Consider the following 27,158-nt stretch of genomic DNA (forward strand, 5'->3'; position numbering starts at 1 on the left):
CGATTTTCCTCATGATCGGCCCGGATCGGTGATCGGCCGGTCATTCTTTCCGATTCCGAGCCGATCCGTTTCGTTACCAGCGGCATAGGCAATAACGTCAGCCGCGCATTCTTGCTCTCTTCTCTCCAACGACCCCTTCTCTCTCACACACGTCTCATTCGCTCCGGTTAAATAGAGCTTGTATTGCGCATTATTTTTGTCATTCCCGCAGGTTTCGCGCTTATACCAAACGCGCGCGCGCACCACCACAATCCGCGCTCAGTCTCAAACAGCTTGTGAGCCAAAAATACCAAAATGAGTGGCTAACTGCGCTAAAATGTTTAAATACATAAATTGTCAAAATGCCCATTTTGGCGAGTATCCAGTTAAACACAGTCAGTTTTGGAACGTTAAATAGTTGAGAAAGAGAACGCATGTTGTGTAACAGTATATTGGGTCTGTGGATAAACTCTTAAAGGGACCGCAGTCCAATCTTTATGCTGCTGTCTGTCATGTTAATCAAAGAACAAAATACAAAGAAAAATGTTCTGCTCTTGACTGAATACGTTTTATAACTTTAATGGTAAGTATTAATCTGTATTTAATTTTTACAATGAAGACTACAGAAATTAAAGTAATCAAATGTAAAATAACACTGTTATTTTACATTTGATTATTTTAATTTCTGTAGTATTTCTTAACTGAATAAAAGCTTACTTAACCTGAAAAACTTATTTTCATAGCTCTTTATTCTATTGCATTTATTTGTGCTGTTGTTTGCAATTTTTTTTTTATTTGTTATTTTATTACTGACCTTTTACTTGTTTTTTTTTTATGAAAATAAAACTTTGCGTTGAAAAGTAGATTTTTGTTTGTATATGCTGTCAATTATAGTTCTTAGAAAGAAAATCGGAATCAGTAAAAATCGGTATCGGCAGATCACTCTAACAAAAAAATCGGAATCGGCCAAGAAAATTGCAATCGGTGCATCTCTAAATGTAAATGTAGATATTTTTACCACAAGCTGCATTGTTTGATTCAAGCTGGCATCACAACAGGACGCTGTTTTGCTAAAGCAGGTGCTTACTGCTCTCTGTATTTAGATTCTGTGGTACATAGTGTGCTGTGTACTAACAAGTCATATGCTGTATATCAGTGGGAAAGTCATTTCTGATAATTGCTGTGGAATATCTTCTCCTTTGGACAGCCACCAGGGTTTTTTGGCTCAGGCAGCAGAGTAGTGTTTCCCAATCTTCCCTCTCTTAACACACACACACACACTTCACCCCACCCCACCTATGAAAGAGAAGCCGTTACTCCCCCCTCCCCCGTCTGCCCCCTTTCATCCCACATTAATTTGCCGAGTTGATCTGATCGACAGGCTGAAAATTCAATTTAATGACCTGCCCCTGTGCGTGTAATATGATTTTACTGCCTGTTATGGTCAAGCAGAGCTCCAATTTACATAATGATCTGAGGGAGAGATAGGGGCGGACCGGTTGCTGTGGCAACCTCAGAGTGGCATACAGGAATGGAAGCCAAGGGGAGGAGGGGGGTGAAGCGATGGAAAGAGAAGCTCCGTGTACGGCTGGCGTATGAGAACAGGCAGCGTTTTCATGTTCGAATATTTCCTCGCTTTAGTTGGATACCTACAGATTATTGTTGTTGTACGTGTTTGTTTTGCGAAGGAGTGTGTGTTTGTGTAGCAAAGCATTAATGGCTCAATGACTCTGAAGGGGTGTGGAGAGGGCTTAGATCCTTTGTTCACATCCCTAGAGACAGTTCATCACAGGTCAGAACTCATCCACTCTCGCCCGCTCTAAAGAGAGACCGAATCCATCAGAGTGCCAGGGTCAGCACCCTCCCACAAGCACAGAGGTCACGCTGCCAAAAAATGAACGGAATGTGGCTTGCAGTGAAAGAAAGAGCGAAATTTCTCTCCTCCCTCACCTGCTGGGCCATCTGCTCCAACCTATAATCAATTTGTTCACCGCCCCATACTTCCTCTCCCCCCTCCCTCACGCTATCCTTTCCCTTCTCTCCTTTTCATTCTGAAGCGTTAGCATATCTCATGATGAAATATAGCTCTTGGGGGCTTCAGGTAGCCGTGAGTAATGCAGGAGAACCAGAGCATGTTGGCTGATTACCCTGTCCGTCTCACCATATCAATAAAAGTCATTTTGAATATTGCTGTAGGGCTCCGGTTCCTCGCCTCCTGCGCTGCTGGAATGGGAGCATGGGGGAAAATGGTAATTGCTCAGTATTGCCATCGTTAATCTCCCAGCACCAAATCAGCATTAGCATATTTCAGCATCTTAATGAAATAATCTGTCTGGGTAATGAGGGGGTGGGGGGGATGGTTGAGGCCAGACGACCCCCCCATCCCTCCTTCCCTCTCTCCATCGCTTGGCCAGATGGGCACCGCAGGCCTTCTGCCCATCTTGGCCTGGCAGAGCTGTGGATTTGGCCAGATCTGTTTCAGTAGCAGTGTGCTGGAGCGCTGTTTGGCTTTGTGAGCCACACACACCATATCAGTGCTCAAATTGCCTCGTGTTCATTATGCGGCAAATCTGACACATGGCAACATCAGCGAAGACCGACGTTTCTGAAGTTTTTACTTCATTAATCAGGAGTTCTGGAGGTATCCCATCATGCCTCGTTTAGATGCACGGAGGCTTGATTAGAGCATTCAGCAATGTGAAAGTAACGTGAGTGCTGGAACGCATGCTGTCATGAATTAAGTACATTTGAGTGACTAGAAAAGAGCTGACAACATTTAATAACCTTACTATTTGTATGTCTCTGTTATTCTATTTCAGACTGAGATTGCCAAACGGCTAAATGCGATTCTTGCTCAAATCATGCCTTTTTTGTCACAAGAGGTAAATATTCTCAATTTCTGTTAATAAAATAAGCCATCTTAGTGCCGTTATTTCTGTTAGCCCATGCTAATTTTCAGTTTATTGATTTGTCTTTTCTCTTTCCTCCAGCACCAACAGCAGGTTGCACAGGCTGTTGAACGTGCTAAGCAAGTGACAATGACAGAGTTGAATGCCATCATCGGGGTACGTGGACTTCCCAATCTGCCTCTTACCGTGTGTATACCCCTCTTTCTCCTTCATTTGACCAGGGCCAGGGACAAACCTGCACACATGCAGCTCAGTGTACTAATGCATTCATGCCTGGCTCCTAAATGACAATTGGATTTATAGTATGTAGCAATAAAGATCAAATTAGCTGCTAAAGAAGGTAAACTAGCCTACTCCCACAAGCGGGGTTTGGGTCAAGGGTGATACATCAGCTGTAATCCTCCACTGTAAAACCTTCAATCCAACACCTATCACCTCAACAGCTCTTAAACAGTCCAAGGGCAAATCTGTGTTTGCCGGAGGCGTTACTTGTGTTCTATGCGGAGATCAGGATTGTTGGTGTGTCTTAGTCCCATCAGTCTCTTGCTGCAGATTTGCCCCTGCCCTTCATGGTCTGATTTTACTTTTTAATTTGTGGTGTCATATGTTTACACCATGATGTTTGCTTTTTTATGCCATTGCTGTTTTTGTCTCGTCGGTGTGTGCCGCTCGGATCATATGAATTCATTTGTGCGTGTAGTGCTTCTCTCTCTGCGTGTCTGTTTGTCACAGGGGTTGAGAGGCATGTGGAGGGAAGCATGTTTAGGCTTGTGTAGTTAAGCTCTTGTTTTGATTACACAAAGGGAGAAGTCTTAATTCGGTCAGGGTTGTCTGTGATTAGCCATGTTAAATACTTTAAAGAGCTTGTGTTAAGGAGCATTGAGAAGCTTCCTATTGACTTGGGCAACACAAACCTTACTTGAATTTAACCAGTTTCTGTATTAGGCTAATTACACTGCCTAACCCTTGGTTATTGTCATTTTAAAACCGGCTTTTAACCCTGAGTAAAGGTATTTTTCACACTTGTATTTTAGAAGCGGGGTTAGCAACGCTTTTTACCTAGAGTTGGCATATTAAATTGTGGTGCCAATCTTGTGCAAAGTGAAAAGATGCGGTGTTAGAATGTTATGGTTAGATGCTTAGCAACAGACAATCAATCACATACCTCATATTACCATTATGGAAACACTGCACTGTGTATAAACATCATTTGATTTGGAAAATGTCAAATAGTGACAAACCGTGTCATGCTTATCTTTATAGTGTGTTAACTTATAGTACAGTCACCAACACACAAGATGAGGATGCTGTTAAACATGATGCTTGCTGTGGTTGTCCAGTCAATGACACTGACATCACATATAGGAACATTAACCTGGGATGTAGGAATGTACAGTGTGAAACGTCAGCATATGAGTACTCAAGTGATAATCTTGGGTAAAGTATGAACAGTATGAAATGTGAATCAAGATAATCCAGGCATCTGTTTACCCCGAGTTTAGAATGATCCAGGGTTAACTGTTTCAAGTGTAAAATATCAGGCAATGTATTTGATTCTAATTTAATAAGAGATAATTTTATGCCGTGCTTAATCTAAATTATGCATTTCTGTAGGTCCGTAAACTAAGAACAGAAGTACTCTTACATGTGCATTTAATCACAGTTATGTATACATGATCTTGCTGTCCAAATATATACATACATACATATATATATATATATATATATGTATGTATGTGTGTGTGTGTGTGTGTATTATTTGAAAGATTAAATCTACATAGTCACATCTGTCTTTCAGAGCAAGCACAGAATGCTATGCTTGACAAAGACGAGCTACAATCACATTATCTAGGTCCAGTAGTAGTTCTAAAAACCAAACTAGTGTGCTTAAGCATTTCATAAAGGTGAATAATTACTTTCTTGGTGTCTTAAGTTTCCATTTGATTCAAAAACAAAAACAATGATTGTTTTAGTAAAATCTACTAAGTAACTAAAATCAAACTTGTATTGGATGTAAAAGTACTTAGTGTGTCTCCTGTGGCTATCCAACTTTGATTAGCCTAGGATGGGCTGGTGGGTAGGAGGTCCTGAGCTGGGTCAGGACAGCCAGAGCCAGATATTGGAATTCAATTAAGGCAAATGAGCCAAGACTCTGACCCCTGTTTTCAAGGTAATTGCTTCCTCGAATCTGCCTGAATGCAACTGTCGACGGGGCTCCATCATTTAACAGCTAGCCATTCAGCAGAGCAGCTTGGCGAGAGGTGGGGGAGGCATGGGGGAAGGGCTTGTTGCTTCTGCTCACACATACACACACTTAGCAGTCACATGGTCATCATGATGGTGGATAAATAGATGTAGTCAGGCAGACACTTGCCGCACTGTTGCAGGAATTAACACACACTCTCACACACATCCTCACAGGCTTGGAAAAAAAAAACAAGCTTTTATTTGTTGGCTGGTGAGATGGCAGGAGATCAATCTGTGTGCCCTGACGGAGAGGGGGAGGGGGGTCATTAAAGATTCACTGTTAATCAGGAGCCAGCAGCGTTTGGCACAGAGAGAGAGAAAGAGAGGAGAAGGAAGATTGTGAAAGGAGAGAGAGACATTGAGAGAGGGAGTGATATCCACAGGGAGGGGTAGAGGCAAATAAGTGGGTTAGCAAGAGAAGAGAGGCGCCCATGAAAGCTTTAGTCTGCGGTACCACTGACCTGTTAAAGTGACAGTGCTGTACATGTCTGTGGCTTTGCTAATAAGTTACAGCCAACAAGGTTTTTATGTTAATGATGCTGTAGCTGTGCCAAAAAAAAGCAACAGTATGAGTAACGCATACACTTGCTTGTGTATATATATATTTGTGTATATACATAATTATATATATATATATATATATATATACATACATACACATATACATACATACATACATATATACATACATACATACACACACACACAAGCAAGTGTATGCGTTACTCATACAAATATGGCAAAAAAGCAACAGTATATGTATGCTAGGGCTGTGATTGATCAAATCAATCACAAAGTGATATTAATAATAGAAATATTACAGTAATCATTTCTTTAAAAAAACACTTTAGCAGTATTATTTTTATTAAATAGTATTATTTTTTTAATTGTAAACTGATTTAAATTATCAAACTACAATTTAATTATTTTTCTTGTAGCGTCTGGACCACTCCAACACACAATATATATTTTGTTAGCTAGATTTCACAAATACTTTGTAACACCCCAGCCCCAAGTATTGCAGCCCAAATATACATACAGCCTTAGAATGGCAGAGGTAAATTCACACTTAAAGACCCGATTATAAGGAGTCCTAGCCCTTTTTATACCTGGAATTAAACTGTCTCAGGTGAATTGACGGCGGCTAAAAATAATTTAAAAGCCCTTTTATCATTTATATGAAAGGACTAGGTAATACACAAGTATAATCTGTCTTGGCTCACCACTTGAAAAGCATATTAATGCAGGTGTGATGGTTAAGCCAAACAAGACCTTAATTTCATGAGAAGTTGTAAAAATTGTCTTGATATAAAAGTCAGTGTGAATTTTATTATTTTTTTTATGTAAAATTTTAGCGGCAGAGGTTTGCTTTTTGTGTAGATACAGAACACCAGATTCATTTTGCAATGCCGTTTCTGTTCATTTGCATTTCAGATTTCACACTAGCAGCATAAATGGCCTCAGTCTGACTCAAAACATGACTTATAATGATAAAGGCGAATGTTTAGCCAGTTATATTTGTCACTACTATGCTATTAGTGGAAGACTAGTAGGGATCATTGTGTCTTTCTAGGACGGTTAGGGTGTTCAGCACTGTGGTTAGGTTAGAAACGCACATTTAAATACAAAAGCACCCTTCATTGCTGAAATAGTGTTGGTCAGCATTCATGTGCCTGGGTGGATCTGTGAAGTAGTGATGTGTTATTCATGAGTGAGCGGTGTGAGCGTGTAATGACATGCTCGTCTCTTTTCTCTCATCAGCAGCAGCCTCATGCTGTCTACCCTGCTTTGATGGTCAGTGCTAAATACAGCCTCTGTGTGTGTGTTATATTTGGGTTTTTGAAGTGAATTTAAGACCCCAACATTCTTTAGACCCTAACGCTTCTCAGTGTTATCTAGTGTGTATGTGTGTGTTCTGCCTTGTGCTTTCTTTAATCGTTGGTGTCAAAGCAATGGCTGTTTACTGGGAGAATATTAGTGCTTGTTCACACAGGTTTATAAATGTTTATTATATATTTGAGCCCTCTTTACATTGATGACTGCTGATACATAAATAAAATGTTTGATACATATTTTGATTGCTTAAAACAACTGAATGCATAAAACTAAATGTGCTACATTTTGCATGAGAAAATGTTTGTATGTAGAGCTACATTTCTGCTTACAAAGTCTTATTTGAAATTATCTTTTCACAGATCATACTTTCACTACTGTTCTTTTGTTTGTTTGTTTGTCTCTTGTGCTCACCAAGACTGCATTTATTTGATCAAAAATGCAATATAAATATATTTACAATAATTTAATACATTTTAAAATGTAGTTAATGGCAAAGCTGGATTTGTCATTGTGACATGGTCCTTCTGTAATCATTTTAATATGCTGATTTCTTATCGCATTTAAAATTTAGAAATTTCTTGAATTTATTGGAAACAATTTTTTGCTCTATTTATAAACTTTTTGCAACATATTTATAAATGTCTTTACTGTCACTTTTGATCAGTTTAAAGGGGTCATGTGATGTTGCTATAAAGAACATTATTTGGTGTAATGAAATGTGTTTATGCGGTTTAAGGTTAAAAAAAACACTATTTTCCACATACTGTACATTATTGTTTCTCCACTATGCCCCGCCTTTCTGAAACGTGTCGATTTTTACAAAACTCATCGGTCTGAAAAGCAAGGTGTGCTGTGATTGGCCAGCTATCCAGTGCGTTATGATTGGCCGAATACCTCAAGCGTGTGACGGAAATGTTATGCCCCTTACCGTACTGTGATGCCCTGTCCAGCCAGAGCGGTGATTCAAAAACATGAATACCCATTACAAACGAGGCATTCGTTGCATCCAGTGGGGACATAATTATGGATTATAATGACTTATACTGTCTTTTTTTGTGTTGCATTGCGCCGCGTAAACACAAAACCATGTCTGCATTTGTGATCGGAGAAATTACAAACAGCAAGCCCTACTTTACACTGCCTAAAAAAACTCACTTTAAAAATAAAAAATATAAAAACTCTTTAAATATAAAAAACGTACTTGCAGTTCGTGAGTCAGAACAGCCGGCATTGTAGTCTACTCTACCAGGATCAGGAAACGGTCCTCCATAAAATGTGCTGCACACATCTGAATATTTGGGTTGAAGTGTTCTGGAACAGTGTTGTAAATACAACTTAACCACTGATTTCTAGTCGTGTCCATTTTTGGAAGGCCAAACAAAGTTTCGCTTTCACAACGAGAGACAGCGTCACACACGGTGGCCTTGAGTGAGCGGCGGCGGCCTAGAGTGAGCAGAGGCCGGGGGCTAGTCCTAGGCGAAGGCGGTGGGCTTGAGAACGGCGCGGCCGGCGGATTCGACGGAGCGTCCGGTGGGCTTGCGGCAACCACATGTGACGACCCCGGGCTGGACTCCGCTTCGTCCACGGTGAAAGCCGATCCGGCGATCCACAGCGCAAAGTTGTTGTATTTCCTCAGCAACCAGCACGGATCAGCTCCAGGCATGACGAAGCAGATATGGTCGTCTTTTTGAAGGCCAAACAAAGTAGTTTCGCTTTCACAACAAAACACACAGCGCCTTCACGACATGGCGGCGGCAATAACAATACTACAGCGAGAATAAAAGTTATGCCTTCCTTCTTTGCGTGAACATTTGGGCGGCGTTATGCAAATCTTCCCACATAGTGACGTAGATATGTGGGGGTGTGTTAGAACGAGCCGTTTTAGGTAGGTGTGGCTGACTCTTAACTTTTATAAAGAATATCTCTTTGGATTTGAGACTTTAGTCTTTGCAACTTTATAGATCTTATTTATGCACCAAGAGCTTGTAACACTCCAAAGAGAAAGGAAAAATTTAAATCGACCCCTATGACATATGACCCCTTTAAAGAAAAATCATATTGACCCCAAACTTTTGAATGGTAGTGTATGTCAGCTTTTTTTTAAAATCTGAAATTGAATATTTTTTTTGTTAAGCACTATATGGACTGGATTCGTTTTTGAGATGGTTATTAGTTAAGTACTGATGTAGACTGATTTGGAGTTTTGTTACTAATATGGGCATGTCTATCTACTGTAGATTTGGGAAGGTGCATTGGATGTATGTGTCACAGGACCGTTAATCCAGCAAAATTGGTCTGGTGATAAATTCTATAATTATAGTGTACAATTGTGGGAATTGATGTATAAAATTATACCAGTCTGTGATTGGACTTTTCACATGAAAAAAGATTCCGATATTTTACCCAAAAGGTCTAAATCCAAAATTTTAAAAAGACAAAACCTTTTATGTATTTTTTTTTTTAACAGACATTAAGCAATGACCAACATAATGTTTAATCCAGATGGAATTAAGATAGATCACATAGTGCAACACACATTTACCTGATTTTATCAGTTGGATTATTACATCTTCCTCTCTCAGCTGTAAACAGCTACTGCTTTGACACCACGTGTTACAGGCTATTAAATTAACACAAACATTGAATGGCTTGTCTGATTGGCTGTTGTTAAGGAGGCATGGAGGAGTGGCATAGCCTAGGAGATGGTAACCACGGACCTGTGTAAACTCTGAAATATTATGGGCTGTAAGGTGACTGTAGTGGATGTCATTCATTTGATGTTTACCTATAACTCACTTGACTGTGCGTGTGTGTTTGTGTGTGTATATGTAATATAGTGAATGAATATGTGTACATATTGACTCGGAAAACAAATACCAGAATGCACCCTTATTTTAATATTGTTTTTTAATTGTATAGGATAGGAGTGTGTAAAAATTCAGTTTGAAGCTCATGTAACTAGTCAAGGTTTTATGTATTTCTGGTTTGTTGCAAAAAGATGCATGTTAAGTAGTGTAGTTAAGAGCCGTGCATGTTTAGAAATCTGTAGTATGTGTCGGAGTGAGCTGTTCCTGCTGAGCTCAAGGAGGACATGTCCTTGTGAAGGGTATCCTGCTTTGATCCAGCCACTAATGGAGGTGTTAGGGTGCCAGTGTTCCTCTCCGTGCATCCTGTGAGAGTGGAGCTTAACCGGTCACCTTTATTCAGTGTGTGCTGTCCATATGCCTTTTCCCTCCGACCGACTTGATGTACATGTGTGTGTTGACAGCAGCAGCAGCTCCAGGCTCAACACCTTTCTCATGCTGCCCATGGACCCCCGGTCCAGCTGCCCCCTCACCCCTCGGCACTGCAGCCACCAGGCATCCCTCCAGTCACGGGCTCAGGTTCAGGTCTGCTGGCGCTGGGAGCTCTGGGCAGCCAGGCGCACCTGCCAGTCAAAGACGAGAAGAACCATCATGACCTTGAGCACAGAGGTAACACACGTATGCACTGAAGAGAAAACAAAAACAAATGTCCTGAAGCGGTACGCTCATGCTTTGGTAAGAAAATAAATGTAAATGCTGACTTGGTGTTTTTCTTTATCTGTTTCTTTTAACAACGACTTCATTCTCCCATGGATAAAGAGCGGGAATCTAGCACGGTGAGTTCTGTCATTTTCTGATTTTCCATGTCTGTCTCTACTTGCTTTTTTTATGCAGAACTTCAGTTTTAGTCTGTTCCTCCTTACACATAACTACTGTGTGGATTCATTTAGAAGTTTTTTAGCAAGTGTTCGCATCGTTCTTTGTGTACTTTAAGTACTGATGCCACAATGGTGTTGGATGCTGCACTGCCATCTGTCAAAGTGAATCAGCATGATTGTCTCTTAAATTTTATGTAAATTACGCTGATCTTAATGAGTTTTAGAGCGAAGACTCTACACACCAGTTCCCTTACCTGTCCAACAACAACAAAAAAAACCTGCCTTGAGTGTCACATTTCTCCATTTCACATCTCTCACTAATGACCCCTGTAGTGTTCCACAAAATTCAAACAGTTTGAAGCGACATGTAAATAAATTGTCAGAATTAAAATTTTTCGTTTAACTGTTCCTTTAAGTCCTGGCGTTTGATGAAGAGGGGAGTCGGCGGCACGTTAACAGCGTGAGGAGAGCAGAGCAGGCAGCATTAGGGCACACTAAGCCTTTAAAAAAAATAATAATAAAAAAGAGAGGGGAGCCTGCTGTATAATCCTACTTTTAATCCAGGTAAAAAATGCGCAAAAGCACAGGCCAGGGATTAGCAGCGCTATAATTTCATCACAATTAAAAAAGACTTTGACTCTCTATTTTAAAGGATTTGTCCTCAACCACTCTTCATGTCTGCGACTCCTGGCTCAGATAAACCTGACTCATTCAACCATATCTCATTGCCGCCTCCTTTGTTTCTCCTTGTGCCTCTTTTCTTCAGTTTTGGTAACTGCTCTTTTGCTCGTTCCTTTGGCTCTTTGTCGCCACAGCTCTCGTTCTGTCCCTCTGTGCATATCTCTTTTCATGTTTATTTGCAGTTTTCTTATAACCACTTAAAGTCTCCCTATCTCCTGCTGGATTGCCCCATTTCTCCTCTTAAACTGGATATGCAGAAAGGATTGACTTGGCAATAGAGTTGTGTGTGTGTGTGTGTGTTGAATGGGCAGCAGTGTGAATGGGTGCAGTCATGCCTGCAGAAATCAGACTCTGCTGCTGATTAGCGCTTAGTGCAGCAGCGGCCATCCTACTCTCTGCCCGCCAGGACTTCCTGTTGTCACGGGTCATCTGATAGCACCGCTCTGACTTTGCTTATTGAGTCACGTTAAGCCTGTCTTAAAAGGTCAGCCTATTAAACCCGCAGCTGAGACGCACACACGCACGCTCCCCTGTCAGGCTGAGAGAGCAGTCTAGGTCTGTTTATTACTTTTGGATTAGCAGAAGAAGGGGGTAGGGAGAGAAATGGGCTGCTTAGTGCTGACAAAAGCAACACTGAGATTGTTGTAGAGTGTTTGTGAGTGGGGTTTAAGCTGCCGGGATTCCTTTGTGTCGCCTTCAGGAGAGTATGGAGTTCCTTCTGCCTGGAGATCACTTCCTTTGGCCCAGCCACATCCTCCTTTTCATCTGTCTCCCCTTCTCTCTCTGCATGAATAGAGGTTTGTCAGTCAGACTGAGAGTGTGGGCTTGGCACTGAGATCCATGCACTGGCAGTGCCACACTCTCTGGCCCAGAGATGGTGCCCGCCTGCCCAGCCGTGCTCACAGAGGGAGCACCACTCAGCCGCTGCTACTCTCGATGCATTCTGGGCTATGTAGCTTCAGCTGCTCTTCCTTCCTCCATTCCTGTCTTATCTGCTGTGACTTTCTCCTATGGTACCCACACAAAGTTTAAGAATACTTTCGTAATTTAAGCCACCCAATACAATAAAGTAGAGATGTGTAATTTGGAAAAAGATCATTGCTATTTTTTTTAATTTATTATTATTATTATTATTATTATTATTATATAAGAATTAGTATTATTGGAATGGAAGCTCTAGGTTTGCTGTGCTTGTTTTTGGAAGGGCTTCACAATTTGTTAGACTTTTTGTTTGATTTTTGCAATTTATAATATTAAATGAAATGGGAAATATTACTATTGTAATTCATTGTAAAATAACAAATTATTTTATTTTACAGAAGAACTGTAAAATTACAATACTAATAGCTGTGGCTGTCTTCATTAATGGTTCAAGTATTAAACAATCAAGCTTTTTAGACCGAAAACCACAGGATTTCCTTAAATCTAAACTTTTTTTTTTTTGACCACTTTTTATCAATTTTAGGGAAGATGGTTGGTTGGTATGTGTTGTGTTTTTAAATACACATAAGTGACCCAAACTCATAGCTCATGCAGAGATAAAGTTGGTGAGGTTAAGAATTTACTGTGAACTAGGGATGCACGATATATCGGCCACCATATCGGTATCGGCCAAAATTTTCATATCGGTGCATCCCTACTGTGAACAAGCCGCTTTGCTGCTTGCTTGTATAAGGAACGCTTCCCTCCAAAACACACTGTGCATATATTTATTTTTAATTCAATCACCGCATTTGCAATTTGATAATCGCTCTAAGCCATATTGCTATTTCACTTTTATTTCGATTAATCGTGTGGCTCTACAAGTGGTTTTGGCAGAGGGCCGGGGAGTAAAAGTGGCATACATGGACTCACTCCCTCTTTTAAGGCCCAGTCGTTGTGGTAAAAGAGTGGCTGTTTGCTGTGTTTTAGTCAGGGCGGGCATGTGCAGGAGGGTAGGAACGCAAGCTGTCGTCTGGCTGGTTAACTCTCGGGGTGAGGGGCCGTTTATTCTGGTCTGGTGTTTGCGTTTCACTGTGTTGTTCTCTCTCTCCCCCCTCCGTGCCGCAGGGATCAGTTTTCGCTTGACCCTGCTGTCCAGTTTGGCTCATTGGCGTTGTGTAATGCTCGGTGCAGGTTGCCCAGGGCTGCGAGGTTAGCCCAGAATGTTTGAAGTGTGGTGTGGTCAGGCTGGTTTAGAGGCCTCACTCTTCAGGGATAGTTTGCTCAGCTGTCCCGCCTGCTTTGCTTCATGGGGCCTGGGCTTGCTTACTTGGCAGGCCCCACGCTCTCTCCTTTTCTCCATGCCAGGGAGTACAGGGTGATCTAACAGAGCCTGGGGCTTAACCCCCTCGCTTCTCCGTATTTACCTTGTACGAGCGTGGAATTTACACACATGGCTCGCTCAAAGCCACCGGTGGCCCCATGTCGCCTCTGATATATGTATTTGTGCTACTGAGAGTCTGGGCCATCCTGAGCATAGCTGACTGTCTGCAGCTAATGAGCTGAACCTAAAGTGTCTGTTGTGATATTTTTGAAGGAGATGTTCTTACATGGAGTGTTTGTTTAAAATGTAATGAACCTGCTAATGTAAATATATGAATGCTACATGACATTTGAGGGGTTCTGTCAGTTTGGGTTTCTCAAGATGACACCTTTTGAGGGAGGATCCTGAATTATTGATTTTACGCAATGCAAAATGTTTATATTCATTATGCTTTATATTATTATGTAAATGTAGCATTGTTTCAGGGAACATTAAGTGTTTGTATTGTCACCGAGTTGCAAAGTGGTAAGCTTTTATTTGTGATTTGTGCTGATCAACTTTTTATTTCCTTGTCTAAGCAGAATAATTCAGTATCACCGTCAGACAGCCTGAGGGCCAGTGAGAAACACAGAGGCTCGTCTGAATACAGTCTGGACCCGAAGAAACGCAGAGTGGAGGAGAAGGACAACATGGGCCGATATGTACGATTCTGTATAATACAGCCCCGCATACAGAAATCAGTTGTTTTAAATGGGCATTCATATCGTGACTTGCAACAGATTTAATTTAGCTGTTCAATTAGTGTTTTAAAGAATAAATTTAAGTGAGCATCAGATGAGCCAAATGTGATCTAAATGTAAATGATTTTGCACTATTAAATATCTCATATTTACAGATCTCTGAGTGATACGATACTGATATATTGTGCATCCCTAATTAAGTCATGTTCTTTTTGCTGTTAAAAACATATGCTACTGTTCAAACTTTTTAGCAAGGTTAATCATAAGTGTCAGTAAATACTTTTACATTGTTACACAATATTTCTATTTAGTTATTTGTGCTTTCTATCTGTCCAATAGTTTTAAAAAACATTTTGAAATGAGAAAGCTGTTATTTTGAATTATACTTTACTGTATATTTGATCAAATAAATGCAGTCTTTGTGAGCATAAGAGACTTAAACCCTGCTAAACTCTTTACTGACCCCAAACGTTTGAATGGTAGTGTATATTATGGTGAGTGTCTATATAAACTGTCTATACCATGCTAGAAATTTATGATTGTTCATACTGACAACTTTGACAGGCAGCTGTGTTTTAGCCAAATGTTTTTTCTCCTATCCATGTTATTTTTAGAAATCCATTATTTTCTTGGGTCACTCCTGTAACTGTTGTTTTTACACTACAGGACAGTGATGGTGACAAAAGTGATGATCTGGTCGTGGATGTTTCCAACGAGGTAAAGACTAGTATATCTGCTTCCCATTTTTGGTTGGAGAACTGCTACTCTTTCGTATGTGACGTTTCTGTTTCCCACTGTAGGATCCAGCCACTCCAAGGGTCAGCCCGTCTCACTCTCCTCCTGAGAATGGACTTGATAAGGCCAGAGCACTGAAGAAAGATGCCCCCAACAGCCCGGCTTCTGTGGCCTCCTCTGGGAGCACCCCCTCCTCAAAAGTGAAGGACCACCCACATGTAAGTGTTAAGAAATAGAGGATGGGCATTTATGGTGTCAAGCCTCTGCACATTTGCAAAACCCTCTTCCTCTCCTCAACTTTATAGCTGCAGTGTAAATGTCAGATTGAAGCATAACATGAATACATCAGCTACTGTCAGACAAACAGCGGCTTAGCCGCTAGCCTTGGCTAATATCTCAATGCGCTTAGCTAGCCTCAGAGGGGAAGAGGAAAAAAGAGAGAAGAGAGAGTGATTAAAGATGAGTGAGAGGATGAGGTCTCGGGGAAGGGTTCGGTCTGAAGTTTAGCTTTATCCTCCTCCGCTATAATGAGCTGTCAGTGTTTGACTGGATTAGTGCGAGAGAGCTCTCTGGATTTGAGCATTTGTGGTATGTAGCTTTACCTCAGTTAATTCCATCTCTGTTCCTTCATCTTTCAGAACGACAAGTCCTCCACCCCAGGTTTAAAGTCCAACACCCCCACCCCACGCAACGACGCTCCCACCCCAGGAACCAGCAACACCCCTGGGCTCAGGCCCATACCCGGAAAACCATTAGGCATGGAAGCGCTGAGTAAGTAGTAAATGTGCACTTTTAAACCTATCCATTCATTAGGCATTCACATTCATTGAAACTTTTTGACCATATTTTTGAGTATTGGACAACTTTTTGAAACCAGCCACCTGAGCTGGTGATGCTATGTGGCTAATCTGGAGCCAAAGAAAAAATGATGGGGCTATGCTAACCAGTCAAACCTGTAAGTGTATGCGTGCATTCATAGCTTTTCAACTTTGGCTTTTATTTATATATTCCCAGCAGCACCTGCTCTACGTACACCATTGTCGATTGCGTCGCCATATGGGGCTCCGTTTGCCATGATGGGTCACCACCCAGAGATGAACGGCTCATTGACCAGTCCGGGTGTTTACCCTGGCCTTCACATCTCCCCTCAGATGAGTGCCGCTGTTGCTTATGGACGCTCACCTATGGTTAGACTCTCTGTCTTTATATTTTCTGATTACATATACATTCCTAAGCTTGTTGTCCTGTTGCAGTTTTCTTTCTGTCTCTGTCTTACACACACACACACACTTCCTGTTCCTCTAATCATCTAGAATGGCCTTTAGCGCCTGTCTTTATATTTTCTGATTACATATACATTCCTAAGCTTGTTGTCCTGTTGCAGTTTTCTTTCTGTCTCTGTCTTACACACACACACACACACTTCCTGTTCCTCTAATCATCTAGAATGGCCTTTAGCGGCTCTCTTCCATACCTCGGAGGCTAACTTTACATGCATACCCTTTTAGGATGGCATTCCGGTTAAATATTACCTTTTGCGTTTGTACTGCGTTTTTTCTGCATCTCTGTGTTTGTGCTAATGGCATGGGAAGTAACACTTCTCTGGGGGGTCTTTAATAATGGCTTGAGGGGAGAGATAAAGCGCGAACAAGAGCTAAACTAGAATATTAACAATATATTACAATATGACAATTAAGCTGATACAGGGAAAAATCAGACTTTAAAATCAGTTTCGGTTTGTTTTGCAGCTTACTCTTTAATGCTGAGATACTAAGATGTCTGTGTGTTGTAGGCGGGCTTTGATCCTCATCCCCACATGCGTGCCCCTGGTCTGCCAACAAGTCTGGCCTCTATACCTGGAGGAAAACCGTAAGTGCTGTTATTGAGCTCAAACTCTGCATAACGTGCTACTGTTAGAATACCTTTTTTTTTTTTTTTTTTTTTTTTTTTTTTTTTTTTTTTGCAAGGATGCGTTAAATTGATCAAAAGTGACATTTATGTTTTCAACAACAATGTTTTCAACATTGTTAATAAGTAGTGTTTCTCGGGCACCAAATCAACACAGAATGATATCTGAAGGATCATGTGACATGTTTGAGAATTTCTTATTGATTATTGATCATTCCAATTTTTTTATCTCATTCATTCTTTTATGTTCTAATAAATAGGGCCTACTCCTTCCACGTTAGCGCAGATGGGCAGATGCAACCAGTACCTTTTCCTCCAGATGCTCTGATTGGACCAGGCATTCCCCGTCATGCCCGTCAGATCAACACACTCAGCCACGGTGAGGTGGTGTGTGCCGTAACCATCAGCAACCCCACGCGGCACGTCTATACTGGCGGCAAAGGCTGCGTGAAGATCTGGGATATCAGTCAGCCTGGCAGCAAGAGCCCCGTCTCACAACTTGACTGTCTGGTAAAAATTCATGTTGTTTAATCAGTCCACACAAATTACCGGAATTATTTTTTCTGAAGTACAATATCCACTCTTTTGAATTTTTTTAACTATTTTTAATCTTTCTTCCCTTTAATCCCCCTGCTAAATAAAGAACCAATCTTCAGGCTATGTGTAGTTATTCTAGGGGAAAATACCATGATGGCTCTCCATTATCCCCCTCAGTCTGTGTAACTTGCATGTCCCTGTGCTTGCTCCATAGTGCAGAAAGCGGTGTATTTGATGAGCTGTTCGGCCATTATAAAGTGATTTAATTTGTCTGAAAGCCTGGACTTATTGATCTCCCTCAGGAGCAGGTCTAGAATTCTCCTGCTAATTTAAAAATGCGCTTCATCCTGGTGCTGTAACTAAAAACCTTTAAAAGCTTTTCCCTACCCACTTACCATTCTGTTCCCTCTTATCGGCCGCCTCTCCTCCTCGATTAGCCTTCATAAACACAGGTTAGACAGGATTTAGAGAGCCAGAGCAAATAACAGGGAGCTGAACAGCTGTTTTTCAGCCCTACCATTTAGATTGGTTCACCACTTCAGCCTGATTATTGAGGGCTGGAGAGGGACATTTGTACATATTCTTGTAAAATTGTTTTGTAAAAAAAAATACTCTTTTAATGTATTATTCCAAAAATGTCTGACTGTCAACATATGTTCCCCGCTTCTCTCCCTTCAGAACAGGGATAACTATATCCGTTCCTGTAAGCTGCTTCCGGATGGCCGCACTTTGATCGTTGGAGGGGAAGCCAGCACTCTGACCATATGGGATTTGGCCTCTCAGACTCCCCGTATCAAAGCCGAGCTCACCTCTTCTGCCCCGGCCTGCTATGCGCTGGCGATCAGCCCTGATGCCAAGGTCTGCTTCTCCTGCTGCAGTGATGGAAATATTGCTGTCTGGGACCTTCATAACCAAACCCTTGTCAGGTAGGAAGCAAGCCAAGGGTTGCTGCATGACATGGTGTCTCTTTGTGGATAGAGATGGTGTTGTTTTGGCCTGACAACTTCGCAAACAGGTTTTTTGTTAAAATTTTTTTTTTTTTTTTTTTTTTTTTTTTTTTTTTTTTTTTTTGTGAAAGAAATGAATACATTAATTTAGCAAGGATGCGTTAAATTGATCAAAAGTGACATTTATGTTTTCAACAACAATGTTTTCAACATTGTTAATAAGTAGTGTTTCTCGGGCACCAAATCAACACAGAATGATATCTGAAGGATCATGTGACATGTTTGAGAATTTCTTATTGATTATTGATCATTCCAATTTTTTTATCTCATTCATTCTTTTATGTTCTAATAAATAGGGCCTACTCCTTCCACGTTAGCGCAGATGGGCAGATGCAACCAGTACCTTTTCCTCCAGATGCTCTGATTGGACCAGGCATTCCCCGTCATGCCCGTCAGATCAACACACTCAGCCACGGTGAGGTGGTGTGTGCCGTAACCATCAGCAACCCCACGCGGCACGTCTATACTGGCGGCAAAGGCTGCGTGAAGATCTGGGATATCAGTCAGCCTGGCAGCAAGAGCCCCGTCTCACAACTTGACTGTCTGGTAAAAATTCATGTTGTTTAATCAGTCCACACAAATTACCGGAATTATTTTTTCTGAAGTACAATATCCACTCTTTTGAATTTTTTTAACTATTTTTAATCTTTCTTCCCTTTAATCCCCCTGCTAAATAAAGAACCAATCTTCAGGCTATGTGTAGTTATTCTAGGGGAAAATACCATGATGGCTCTCCATTATCCCCCTCAGTCTGTGTAACTTGCATGTCCCTGTGCTTGCTCCATAGTGCAGAAAGCGGTGTATTTGATGAGCTGTTCGGCCATTATAAAGTGATTTAATTTGTCTGAAAGCCTGGACTTATTGATCTCCCTCAGGAGCAGGTCTAGAATTCTCCTGCTAATTTAAAAATGCGCTTCATCCTGGTGCTGTAACTAAAAACCTTTAAAAGCTTTTCCCTACCCACTTACCATTCTGTTCCCTCTTATCGGCCGCCTCTCCTCCTCGATTAGCCTTCATAAACACAGGTTAGACAGGATTTAGAGAGCCAGAGCAAATAACAGGGAGCTGAACAGCTGTTTTTCAGCCCTACCATTTAGATTGGTTCACCACTTCAGCCTGATTATTGAGGGCTGGAGAGGGACATTTGTACATATTCTTGTAAAATTGTTTTGTAAAAAAAAATACTCTTTTAATGTATTATTCCAAAAATGTCTGACTCTCAACATATGTTCCCCGCTTCTCTCCCTTCAGAACAGGGATAACTATATCCGTTCCTGTAAGCTGCTTCCGGATGGCCGCACTTTGATCGTTGGAGGGGAAGCCAGCACTCTGACCATATGGGATTTGGCCTCTCAGACTCCCCGTATCAAAGCCGAGCTCACCTCTTCTGCCCCGGCCTGCTATGCGCTGGCGATCAGCCCTGATGCCAAGGTCTGCTTCTCCTGCTGCAGTGATGGAAATATTGCTGTCTGGGACCTTCATAACCAAACCCTTGTCAGGTAGGAAGCATGCCAGGTGATGCTGCATGAAATAGTGTTTCTTTGAGGATAGAGATGTATACGCTGTTCTGATGAATTAAACGACGATGTGTATATGTCTTGTCTATGTATGCAGGCAGTTCCAGGGCCACACAGATGGTGCAAGTTGTATAGACATTTCCCATGATGGCACCAAACTGTGGACAGGTGGACTGGACAACACAGTACGGTCCTGGGACCTGAGAGAGGGACGACAACTCCAGCAGCATGACTTTACTTCACAGGTAAATGTTACACACCCAAAAATCATATATAAACATAGTATAATATATAATATCATTGTGAAATATTATTGCAATTTAAAATAAGCGTTTTTAATTGATTTATTTTAAAATGTAATTTATTCCTGTGATGACAGCTGAATTTTCAGCAGCCATTACTCCAGTCTTCAGTGTAACATGATCCTTCAAAAATCATTTTAATATGCTGATTTGGTTCTTATGAAACCTATTAATGTAGAAAACAGTCATGCTGAACCTTGCTGAATAAAAGTGTTAATTTTGAGGAAAAAAATTGAACACTAGTGTATTTCTGAATATATATGTGTATACATTGCATTGTAACACTACATTTAAACATTTTCTTGACTTATTTTAATGACTTCTGTACTATTCCATTTCTGATTATGTATTAAATGTCCAAATCAGTGTTTATGCATAAATTGTCTATGCACTTTTAGATCAGTTTGTGATGGGCTTTTGTGCTCTCATCTAGATCTTCTCTTTGGGCTACTGTCCGACGGGCGAGTGGCTGGCTGTGGGAATGGAGAGCAGTAATGTGGAGGTGCTTCATCACACCAAGCCTGACAAGTACCAGCTGCACCTGCATGAGAGCTGTGTCCTCTCCCTCAAATTTGCCTACTGTGGTAAGACACCGTTACTTTACCTTATATGTAGTGCATCTTGCACCTGAGAATAAATGGGGGGGGAAAACATTAGACTTGCTGTAAAATATGTCTGAGACATGACATGGGAAAACAATTGCACTTCAGTACTTCAGCCTTACTTTAGTATTCAATGGTGTTTTTCCATTTTTGGCGGGCCAAGTTGCACTTTGTACCACCCCCAGTACTCTCTCTCTTTTTCTCTTAATGGCCCACTCTACTTCCAAATAAGTTGAGCTGCAGTGAATCAAGTCATTTAGATAAACCTTGACTCTGTACCCATTAGTGCATGTGTGTTTGTTCCATTTCCTAAAGGTAAATGGTTTGTGAGCACTGGGAAGGACAATCTCTTGAATGCCTGGAGGACTCCCTATGGTGCCAGCATTTTCCAGGTATGTCAATCAATACCTCATTCCCTCCCCTTGCTACAGACCATAATACAGTGAGGGAATGTATGTGTGTTTGTGGGATTTGTAGTGCGAGATTCATAGATTCTGTTTTCAGGCTTTCTTTTGGGACTTTTATTCCTGTTGTAATAGGGTGTTTGAGTGATGGCTTTTATTTATGCAGCTGTACAGAAAATAGGCCATTAGAATGCATAAAACGAAATCTTTGTTGACAAACATTTTGCAAGTTTAATGGCTTAGCGCTTAGTTTGAGGAAGTGAGACTGCCATTTTAGAGCCATTCTGAATGGCCTTGTCAAAATAATGGACATCATTAAAAAACAGACAATCTAGTGTCATTGGAGCAGCTACAGTTTTCAATCAGTATTTATGGTTAAGGTTTTAAACTATTGCATTGTTTTAAATAGGTCAATATAAATAAATAAATAAATAATTTTCAAATATATATCTGATGAAAAACTAAAATAACAGAAAATTACTAAAACTGAAATAAAAAATAAAGCTAAATGGAAATGTAAAAATTAATAAATAAACCATTTTACTCAGTCAGCTGCTACTCCACTCCGGGTTTGTCATATTGTTTGCTCTCTGTTAACTGGTGAGCGTTTGCTCAGCAATATTTGTGCTTGGTTTTTTGGGGAGAAAAGTTTCCTGTTTTATTAGAACATAAGCATCATTTCAGTTCTATATAAAATTGAGTCTTCTATTGTGACATGCAGGCAATATTCCCTGAATTAAATAATTTAAAACATCTTTTACTTCCCACTCTTACCGTCTGTCACTTTTCACTAAAACGTGTATTTTTGATCAACTTTATTGTTATTATTTTTTTATTTTTTTAAATTTCCTCTTTCAAGTTGACTGCTGACATGATAATCTGTTATGATAATCTATTAATACCGTTTAACACAAGGGGAATTCTTGCTGACATTCAATTAGACGATGGCCATTAAATTGTTTGAGCAACTTAAGTCTCCCTGCTTCAGGCAAAAATCACACAACTCTGCACTTCTCACATACATTGCCAATTGTCTACACACCTACTTGCCTCTCAGTGGCTTCAATTAATATTTAGAAGGGAGTGGTGTTGACATGCTTCTCTGTGGTTCATGATCTCACTGAGTCTTTGTTTGATCATGTCAGCTAATCGTTTTCCTGCTTTCCTCCCTCCACAGTCCAAGGAGTCGTCCTCTGTCCTGAGCTGTGACATCTCAGCTGATGATAAATACATTGTGACAGGATCTGGAGACAAGAAGGCCACTGTGTATGAAGTGATCTACTAAATTCACTGCTTCGCCAGATGTAAAGACCTATGTATGGAGTTTCTCATTGGGCCTGATATTTAATGGATTCAAGGGATCACTCCTCCACTTTTTCCTCCTTTTATAGTAGGAAACCAGGTTAGGAACTGGTCGGTCCATTGGGATCGGTTCCCAGATGTTTTTATTTTTAGCGCACCTGGATTCTTACAGCAGTGGAGCAGTCCTCTACAGATCCGAGCGGAAACGTGTTAAACTGTCCCAAGGACTTCCTGACGGCACTAATGTAGTAAATATTGTCTTGCCTTTGCTTTCGGTCTGCTCATGGGATTGTGTGCCTATTCCTTCCATAGTATTTCCCCCCCACCTTCTTTCCTTCCTTTTAAGAAAAAGTGAACTATCTGTGATGTAATATGAAGCAGTGCTTCAGTTTTAGCCTCCCGCTCCCTGGACAATTTGTTAAAAAGTGTATATATGGAGTAATAAAGACGTTTTATAAATATATAATTATATATATTTCCATGTCCTGATATACTTGTGATGGTTTTTTTTGTCCTCATGTCCTTAATGCTTGATGAATGTAGATTAGGACACACTTTTTAATTTAGATTTTTGTAAGCACAGTCTCTGGGCTGGCCATTTGCGAAAAGGCTCATGTGGAAAACCCCTTCCTGTTCTTGGTAATTATTTTTTGCTTTTTGAGCCTATGTGCGGTTCATGGAAATGGGATCAGACTGGAATCCTGCGGAAGTCAGAATACGATGGAAACAGCCCAGAGGAGAGTGAGGAGATGTTTGTAAATTGACAGCGATCTTAAACTTGGAGAATGACTAACTGTACTACTTTTCTGTGCCCTTTGCATTGTGTGGCGTCTTGTTGGAAAGAGGAATTCAGATAATGAAGTGTGATTGTAACATGCTGACTCAGCGTGAATCGTACATTGATGAGTAACTTGCCAACTGATCCCATAAGCGGCCCACTATAGTTCGCTGTTGTTGAAATGGGAAATGACTCACCCCAGTGATTGACAGCTTACTTTTGCTGTAGAGCTCCACCCTAATGAGCCTGCAGCCTTGTTTTCACTCACAGATTGATGTTAACCTTCTTCTTTGTGAGTGTTCGGAGTCAATTGGGGATTCATTTCTGTACAAGTTGAGCCAGTTTTCTAATGAAAATATTCATTGCCTGCACTGACTTTGGTGAAAGCTCGGGTGTGAAAGTGTGTGCGCATGAGAGAGAGAGAAAAGAGACTGGCTCTTTTAAACCTGATCCTGGCTAACCATTTTTGTGTAAATGTGGACTGTTTAACTGTGGGACTTGGAGTGACCTTCATGGGGCCACAGCAGAACCGGTCACGGCAAACTCCGACTTTAGTACAGTACAAAACCTTGACCCGCCTGCCTTTCACAACCTCTCAACTTCACACCAAAGTATGTAGCAAACTGTCAGCACTGATCATGTACAGTTGTTAATAATTCAATAAACTTTTTTTTTTTTGTAAAACGTGTCATGAATGTTGGTTTAATTGAGAGCACCACTGTGGGATTTGAATCACAGACTGGGTGTCACGTTAACCCCATATGTCTTAAGTATGGAGACCAATGACAGAGGCTGGGAATGCTGGATATGTTATCTAGATGTTCCCACATGATGTCAAGCTGCTGAAAGGCTGACTGAAGAGTTGAGACATGAAGTTGAGTGTGTGTTTGTGTAAAAGAGACATAGTTTCTGCTGCCTCGTCTATCTGTTGTAACCACAGACCCAGCTGACTCAAATATGCCCTGCGGTCCCCCAACCACAGGTGGTGACACACACAACACACCCTTTTGATTTTCTCACCTCGAGTGGATTATCGGCCAGGAAGTGTGTTTGTGACAATTTATTTATTTTGTTGGTTTGAGTTGGTTTCATTAAGAGTGTGATTTCAGTAAATGTCTCTCACCTCCTGCATTCTGATGCTCTAGAATTAAAATGACTGTAACTGTAAAGAAATGAAACTTCACACTTCCTCTGCCAATGAACTTTGCTGTTGAAGTTTGCCCACAATAGCCCTTTAGTAAACATGCTATTTAAAACATTGCATGGCAATGTCATGTGTATACTCAAATCTATAGGAACCATTTCTACTTTGCACTGATGGGTGTTTTTATTTTATTTTTTATTTTTATTGAAAACCTTACAGGATTAACTGATTTATAAAAAAACAAAAACATTTGGCCTTGAATCTTTGTACCGTAAAAGGAAAGGGGGAATGTTTTCAACTTGATGCTTATTTTGATTTTGAGAAAAGGACTCGAGACTAAAAAAACCCAGATAAAATCTGTGGACTTATTTAATGCATTGTCTACACTGGTTATGTCAAACTGCACATGCCTTGGATACTGGAAAAATATCCAAAATTAGGCAGAATATATATTAAATTAACTTTCAAGTGCAAAAGATCATTGTTCTATTTCTGTTGGAAGTGTGTAGTGCTTCCTATGGTCAGTTTCCATGTGGGGTTTATGTGGTTAGTGCATTAGAATGATATTAAAATTATAGGCATCGTCCTTTGGTATGAACAGGCCTTTATTGTCCCGCCATCAAAAAAGAAACTTACATCTACATGATGCCACTTTCGTCACCAGTGTCTAAGAAGTGCTGAGGACTCTGTTGCTCCTTTCTTACACCTGTTAGTCTCTCACAGGAGGCTTGATTTCACATCGGCACGAGTACAGTCTACTGCTAATGTGGGCGCTCCTGTCTAAATACACCAGACTACATGATGAACTTGGTCTTGCTGTTAGCAAAGGAGTGTCAGCAGCAGATTGATGATTGACTGATGTACCAGCCTTTGTACATTATGGCAGTGGATAGATCAAATGAGAGAGATTGATTTTCACTAATCTCTGCAGATTTCGATTGTCTCCCTCAGATGATGACGAACTGACCCACTCTTTCTCCCTACTCAGTGAGTCAGGCGTCTGCATTATCCTCCATCCTGCAGTTCTTTTCTTCTCTCCTTTGGTTGCTTTGTTTTGTCCTTCAGTCTCTCTGAAGCTTACCTTAGCTGGCAGCCCTTAGTTTGATGTTCTTCTCAGAAGGAGTTCTGAGAGGATGAAGGAGAGGGAGAGATACACTCCAAATCCCAACATACTGATTTTCCTGCAGGCTCTCGTTCTGCTCTCGCTCTCGCTCACTCTCATCTCTTTCATTTATTTTGCTCTGATGTGAAAAAGCTGTACATAGACAAGGTGTGTTTTTATTTTCTCTTTTTCTTTTTGTTTCTTCCTAGTTTCACTCTTAATAAGGGAGCAGCTGAATAGGTGGAGATTAAAGGGCTATCCTGTTGAGTGGCACCACTGAAGAGGGAGAGAGAAAGAAAGAAAGAGAAGAGGCTCTGTCGAGAGAGCGAGAGAGATCGAGAAGGGCTTCTCTATGAGAGCGACCAGCGATTTGATACAATCCTCCACTCTTTTCTCTCCTCTGAAGAGCTTTCATCAGGCCTGCACACAAGTGCCCTCTCCACTCAGGCCTCAAATTAGTCCGGGCTTACTGAGCCAGATGAAACGGTAACCTCACTCATCCTCCGCTGCTGTATCTCTCCTCCTATGTGACGAGCGTGCTCAGGAATCTTTCCTGCGGCTCTTGAGGAGACTCCTACGAACTGGAGAAGTCGGTGTGAGAAGATTAGTTTCATCCGTCTGATTAGACACTGAGAGGGCAGTGTGGTGTGTCTGTGATGCTCATGAGTTTCTTGCAGCATCTGCAGGTGGAGGCTGAGGTAAATTTATTGCGTTATAAAGGCTCAAACATGATAGTCCCATCACTTCCCCTTTTGTGTTGAGTGTTACGTTTGTATAGTCTGAAACATTACAGCAGAAACAATCCACTCATAGTAAAATTTTGGGGTCAGTAAATGTTTGTGAAAATGCTTACTGGGTCTGCATTTTTTTTGATAAAGTAATATTGTGAAATATTACATCTTAAATTGTTTATTTTAATATATTTTTAAGTGTAATTTATACCTGTGATGGCAAAGCTGGATTTTCAGCAGTTACTCCAGTCTTCAGTGTCACATGATCCTTCAGAAATAATTCTAATACACAGTGCTGCTTGGAAGTTTGTGAACCCTTCAGAATTTTCTGTATTTCTGCATAAATATGATCCAAAAGATCAGCAGTTTTTCACACAAGTCCTGAAAGTTGACAAAGAGAACCCAGTCAACAAATGAGACAAAAATATATAATTTGTCATTTATTTATTCTTGAAAATGATCCAATATTACATATCTGTGAGCAGCAAAAGTTTGTGAATCTCTAGGATTAGCTATTAATTTGAAGGTGAAATTAGAGTTAATCTGTTCAGAGCTGTTTTCAATCAGTGGTATGACTATTAGGTGGCAGTGTGTGCCCTGTTTTATTTAAAGAACAGGTATCTATCAAAGTCTGATCATGTTTGTGGAAGTGATTCATGGCACGAACAAAGGAGATCTTTGAGGACCTCAGGAAAATAGTTGTTGTTGCTCATCAGGCTGGAAAAGGTTACTAACCCATCTCTGAAGAGTTGTTGTTGCTCATCAGGCTA

General features: G+C 40.8%; 1 protein-coding gene across 7 annotated transcripts in view; it reads left to right on the plus strand.

Annotated features, from left to right (window-relative positions):
* Nucleotides 1–22,917, plus strand: part of LOC107557701 (protein groucho-1) — a 32,581-nt gene extending 9,664 nt beyond the window's left edge. Inside the window, exons 5-21 of one of the 7 annotated variants that reach the window (XM_016241205.1) lie at nt 2,799–2,861; nt 2,970–3,074; nt 10,240–10,444; nt 10,595–10,611; nt 14,161–14,280; nt 14,986–15,036; nt 15,120–15,272; nt 15,693–15,825; nt 16,069–16,241; nt 16,847–16,923; nt 17,223–17,472; nt 18,178–18,425; nt 20,121–20,268; nt 20,759–20,909; nt 21,243–21,319; nt 22,509–22,635; nt 22,723–22,917. In XM_016241205.1, coding sequence (XP_016096691.1) covers nt 2,799–2,861; nt 2,970–3,074; nt 10,240–10,444; nt 10,595–10,611; nt 14,161–14,280; nt 14,986–15,036; nt 15,120–15,272; nt 15,693–15,825; nt 16,069–16,241; nt 16,847–16,923; nt 17,223–17,472; nt 18,178–18,425; nt 20,121–20,268; nt 20,759–20,909; nt 21,243–21,319; nt 22,509–22,616 — 2,079 coding nt within the window. In that variant the 3' untranslated portion in view covers nt 22,617–22,635; nt 22,723–22,917. Of the gene's footprint in view, nt 1–2,798; nt 2,862–2,969; nt 3,075–6,158; nt 6,930–10,239; nt 10,445–10,594; nt 10,612–14,160; nt 14,281–14,985; nt 15,037–15,119; nt 15,273–15,692; nt 15,826–16,068; nt 16,242–16,846; nt 16,924–17,222; nt 17,473–18,177; nt 18,426–20,120; nt 20,269–20,758; nt 20,910–21,242; nt 21,320–22,508 lie in introns of those variants that run through there. The other 6 variants (XM_016241204.1, XM_016241206.1, XM_016241207.1 and 3 more) reach the window with 6 other exon arrangements.
* The last annotated feature ends 4,241 nt before the right edge of the window (nt 22,918–27,158 follow it).

Source organism: Sinocyclocheilus grahami, unplaced genomic scaffold, assembly GCF_001515645.1.
Source record: "Sinocyclocheilus grahami isolate Dianchi unplaced genomic scaffold, SAMN03320097.WGS_v1.1 scaffold615.1, whole genome shotgun sequence".
In the NCBI taxonomy this organism is placed as follows: domain Eukaryota; kingdom Metazoa; phylum Chordata; class Actinopteri; order Cypriniformes; family Cyprinidae; genus Sinocyclocheilus; species Sinocyclocheilus grahami.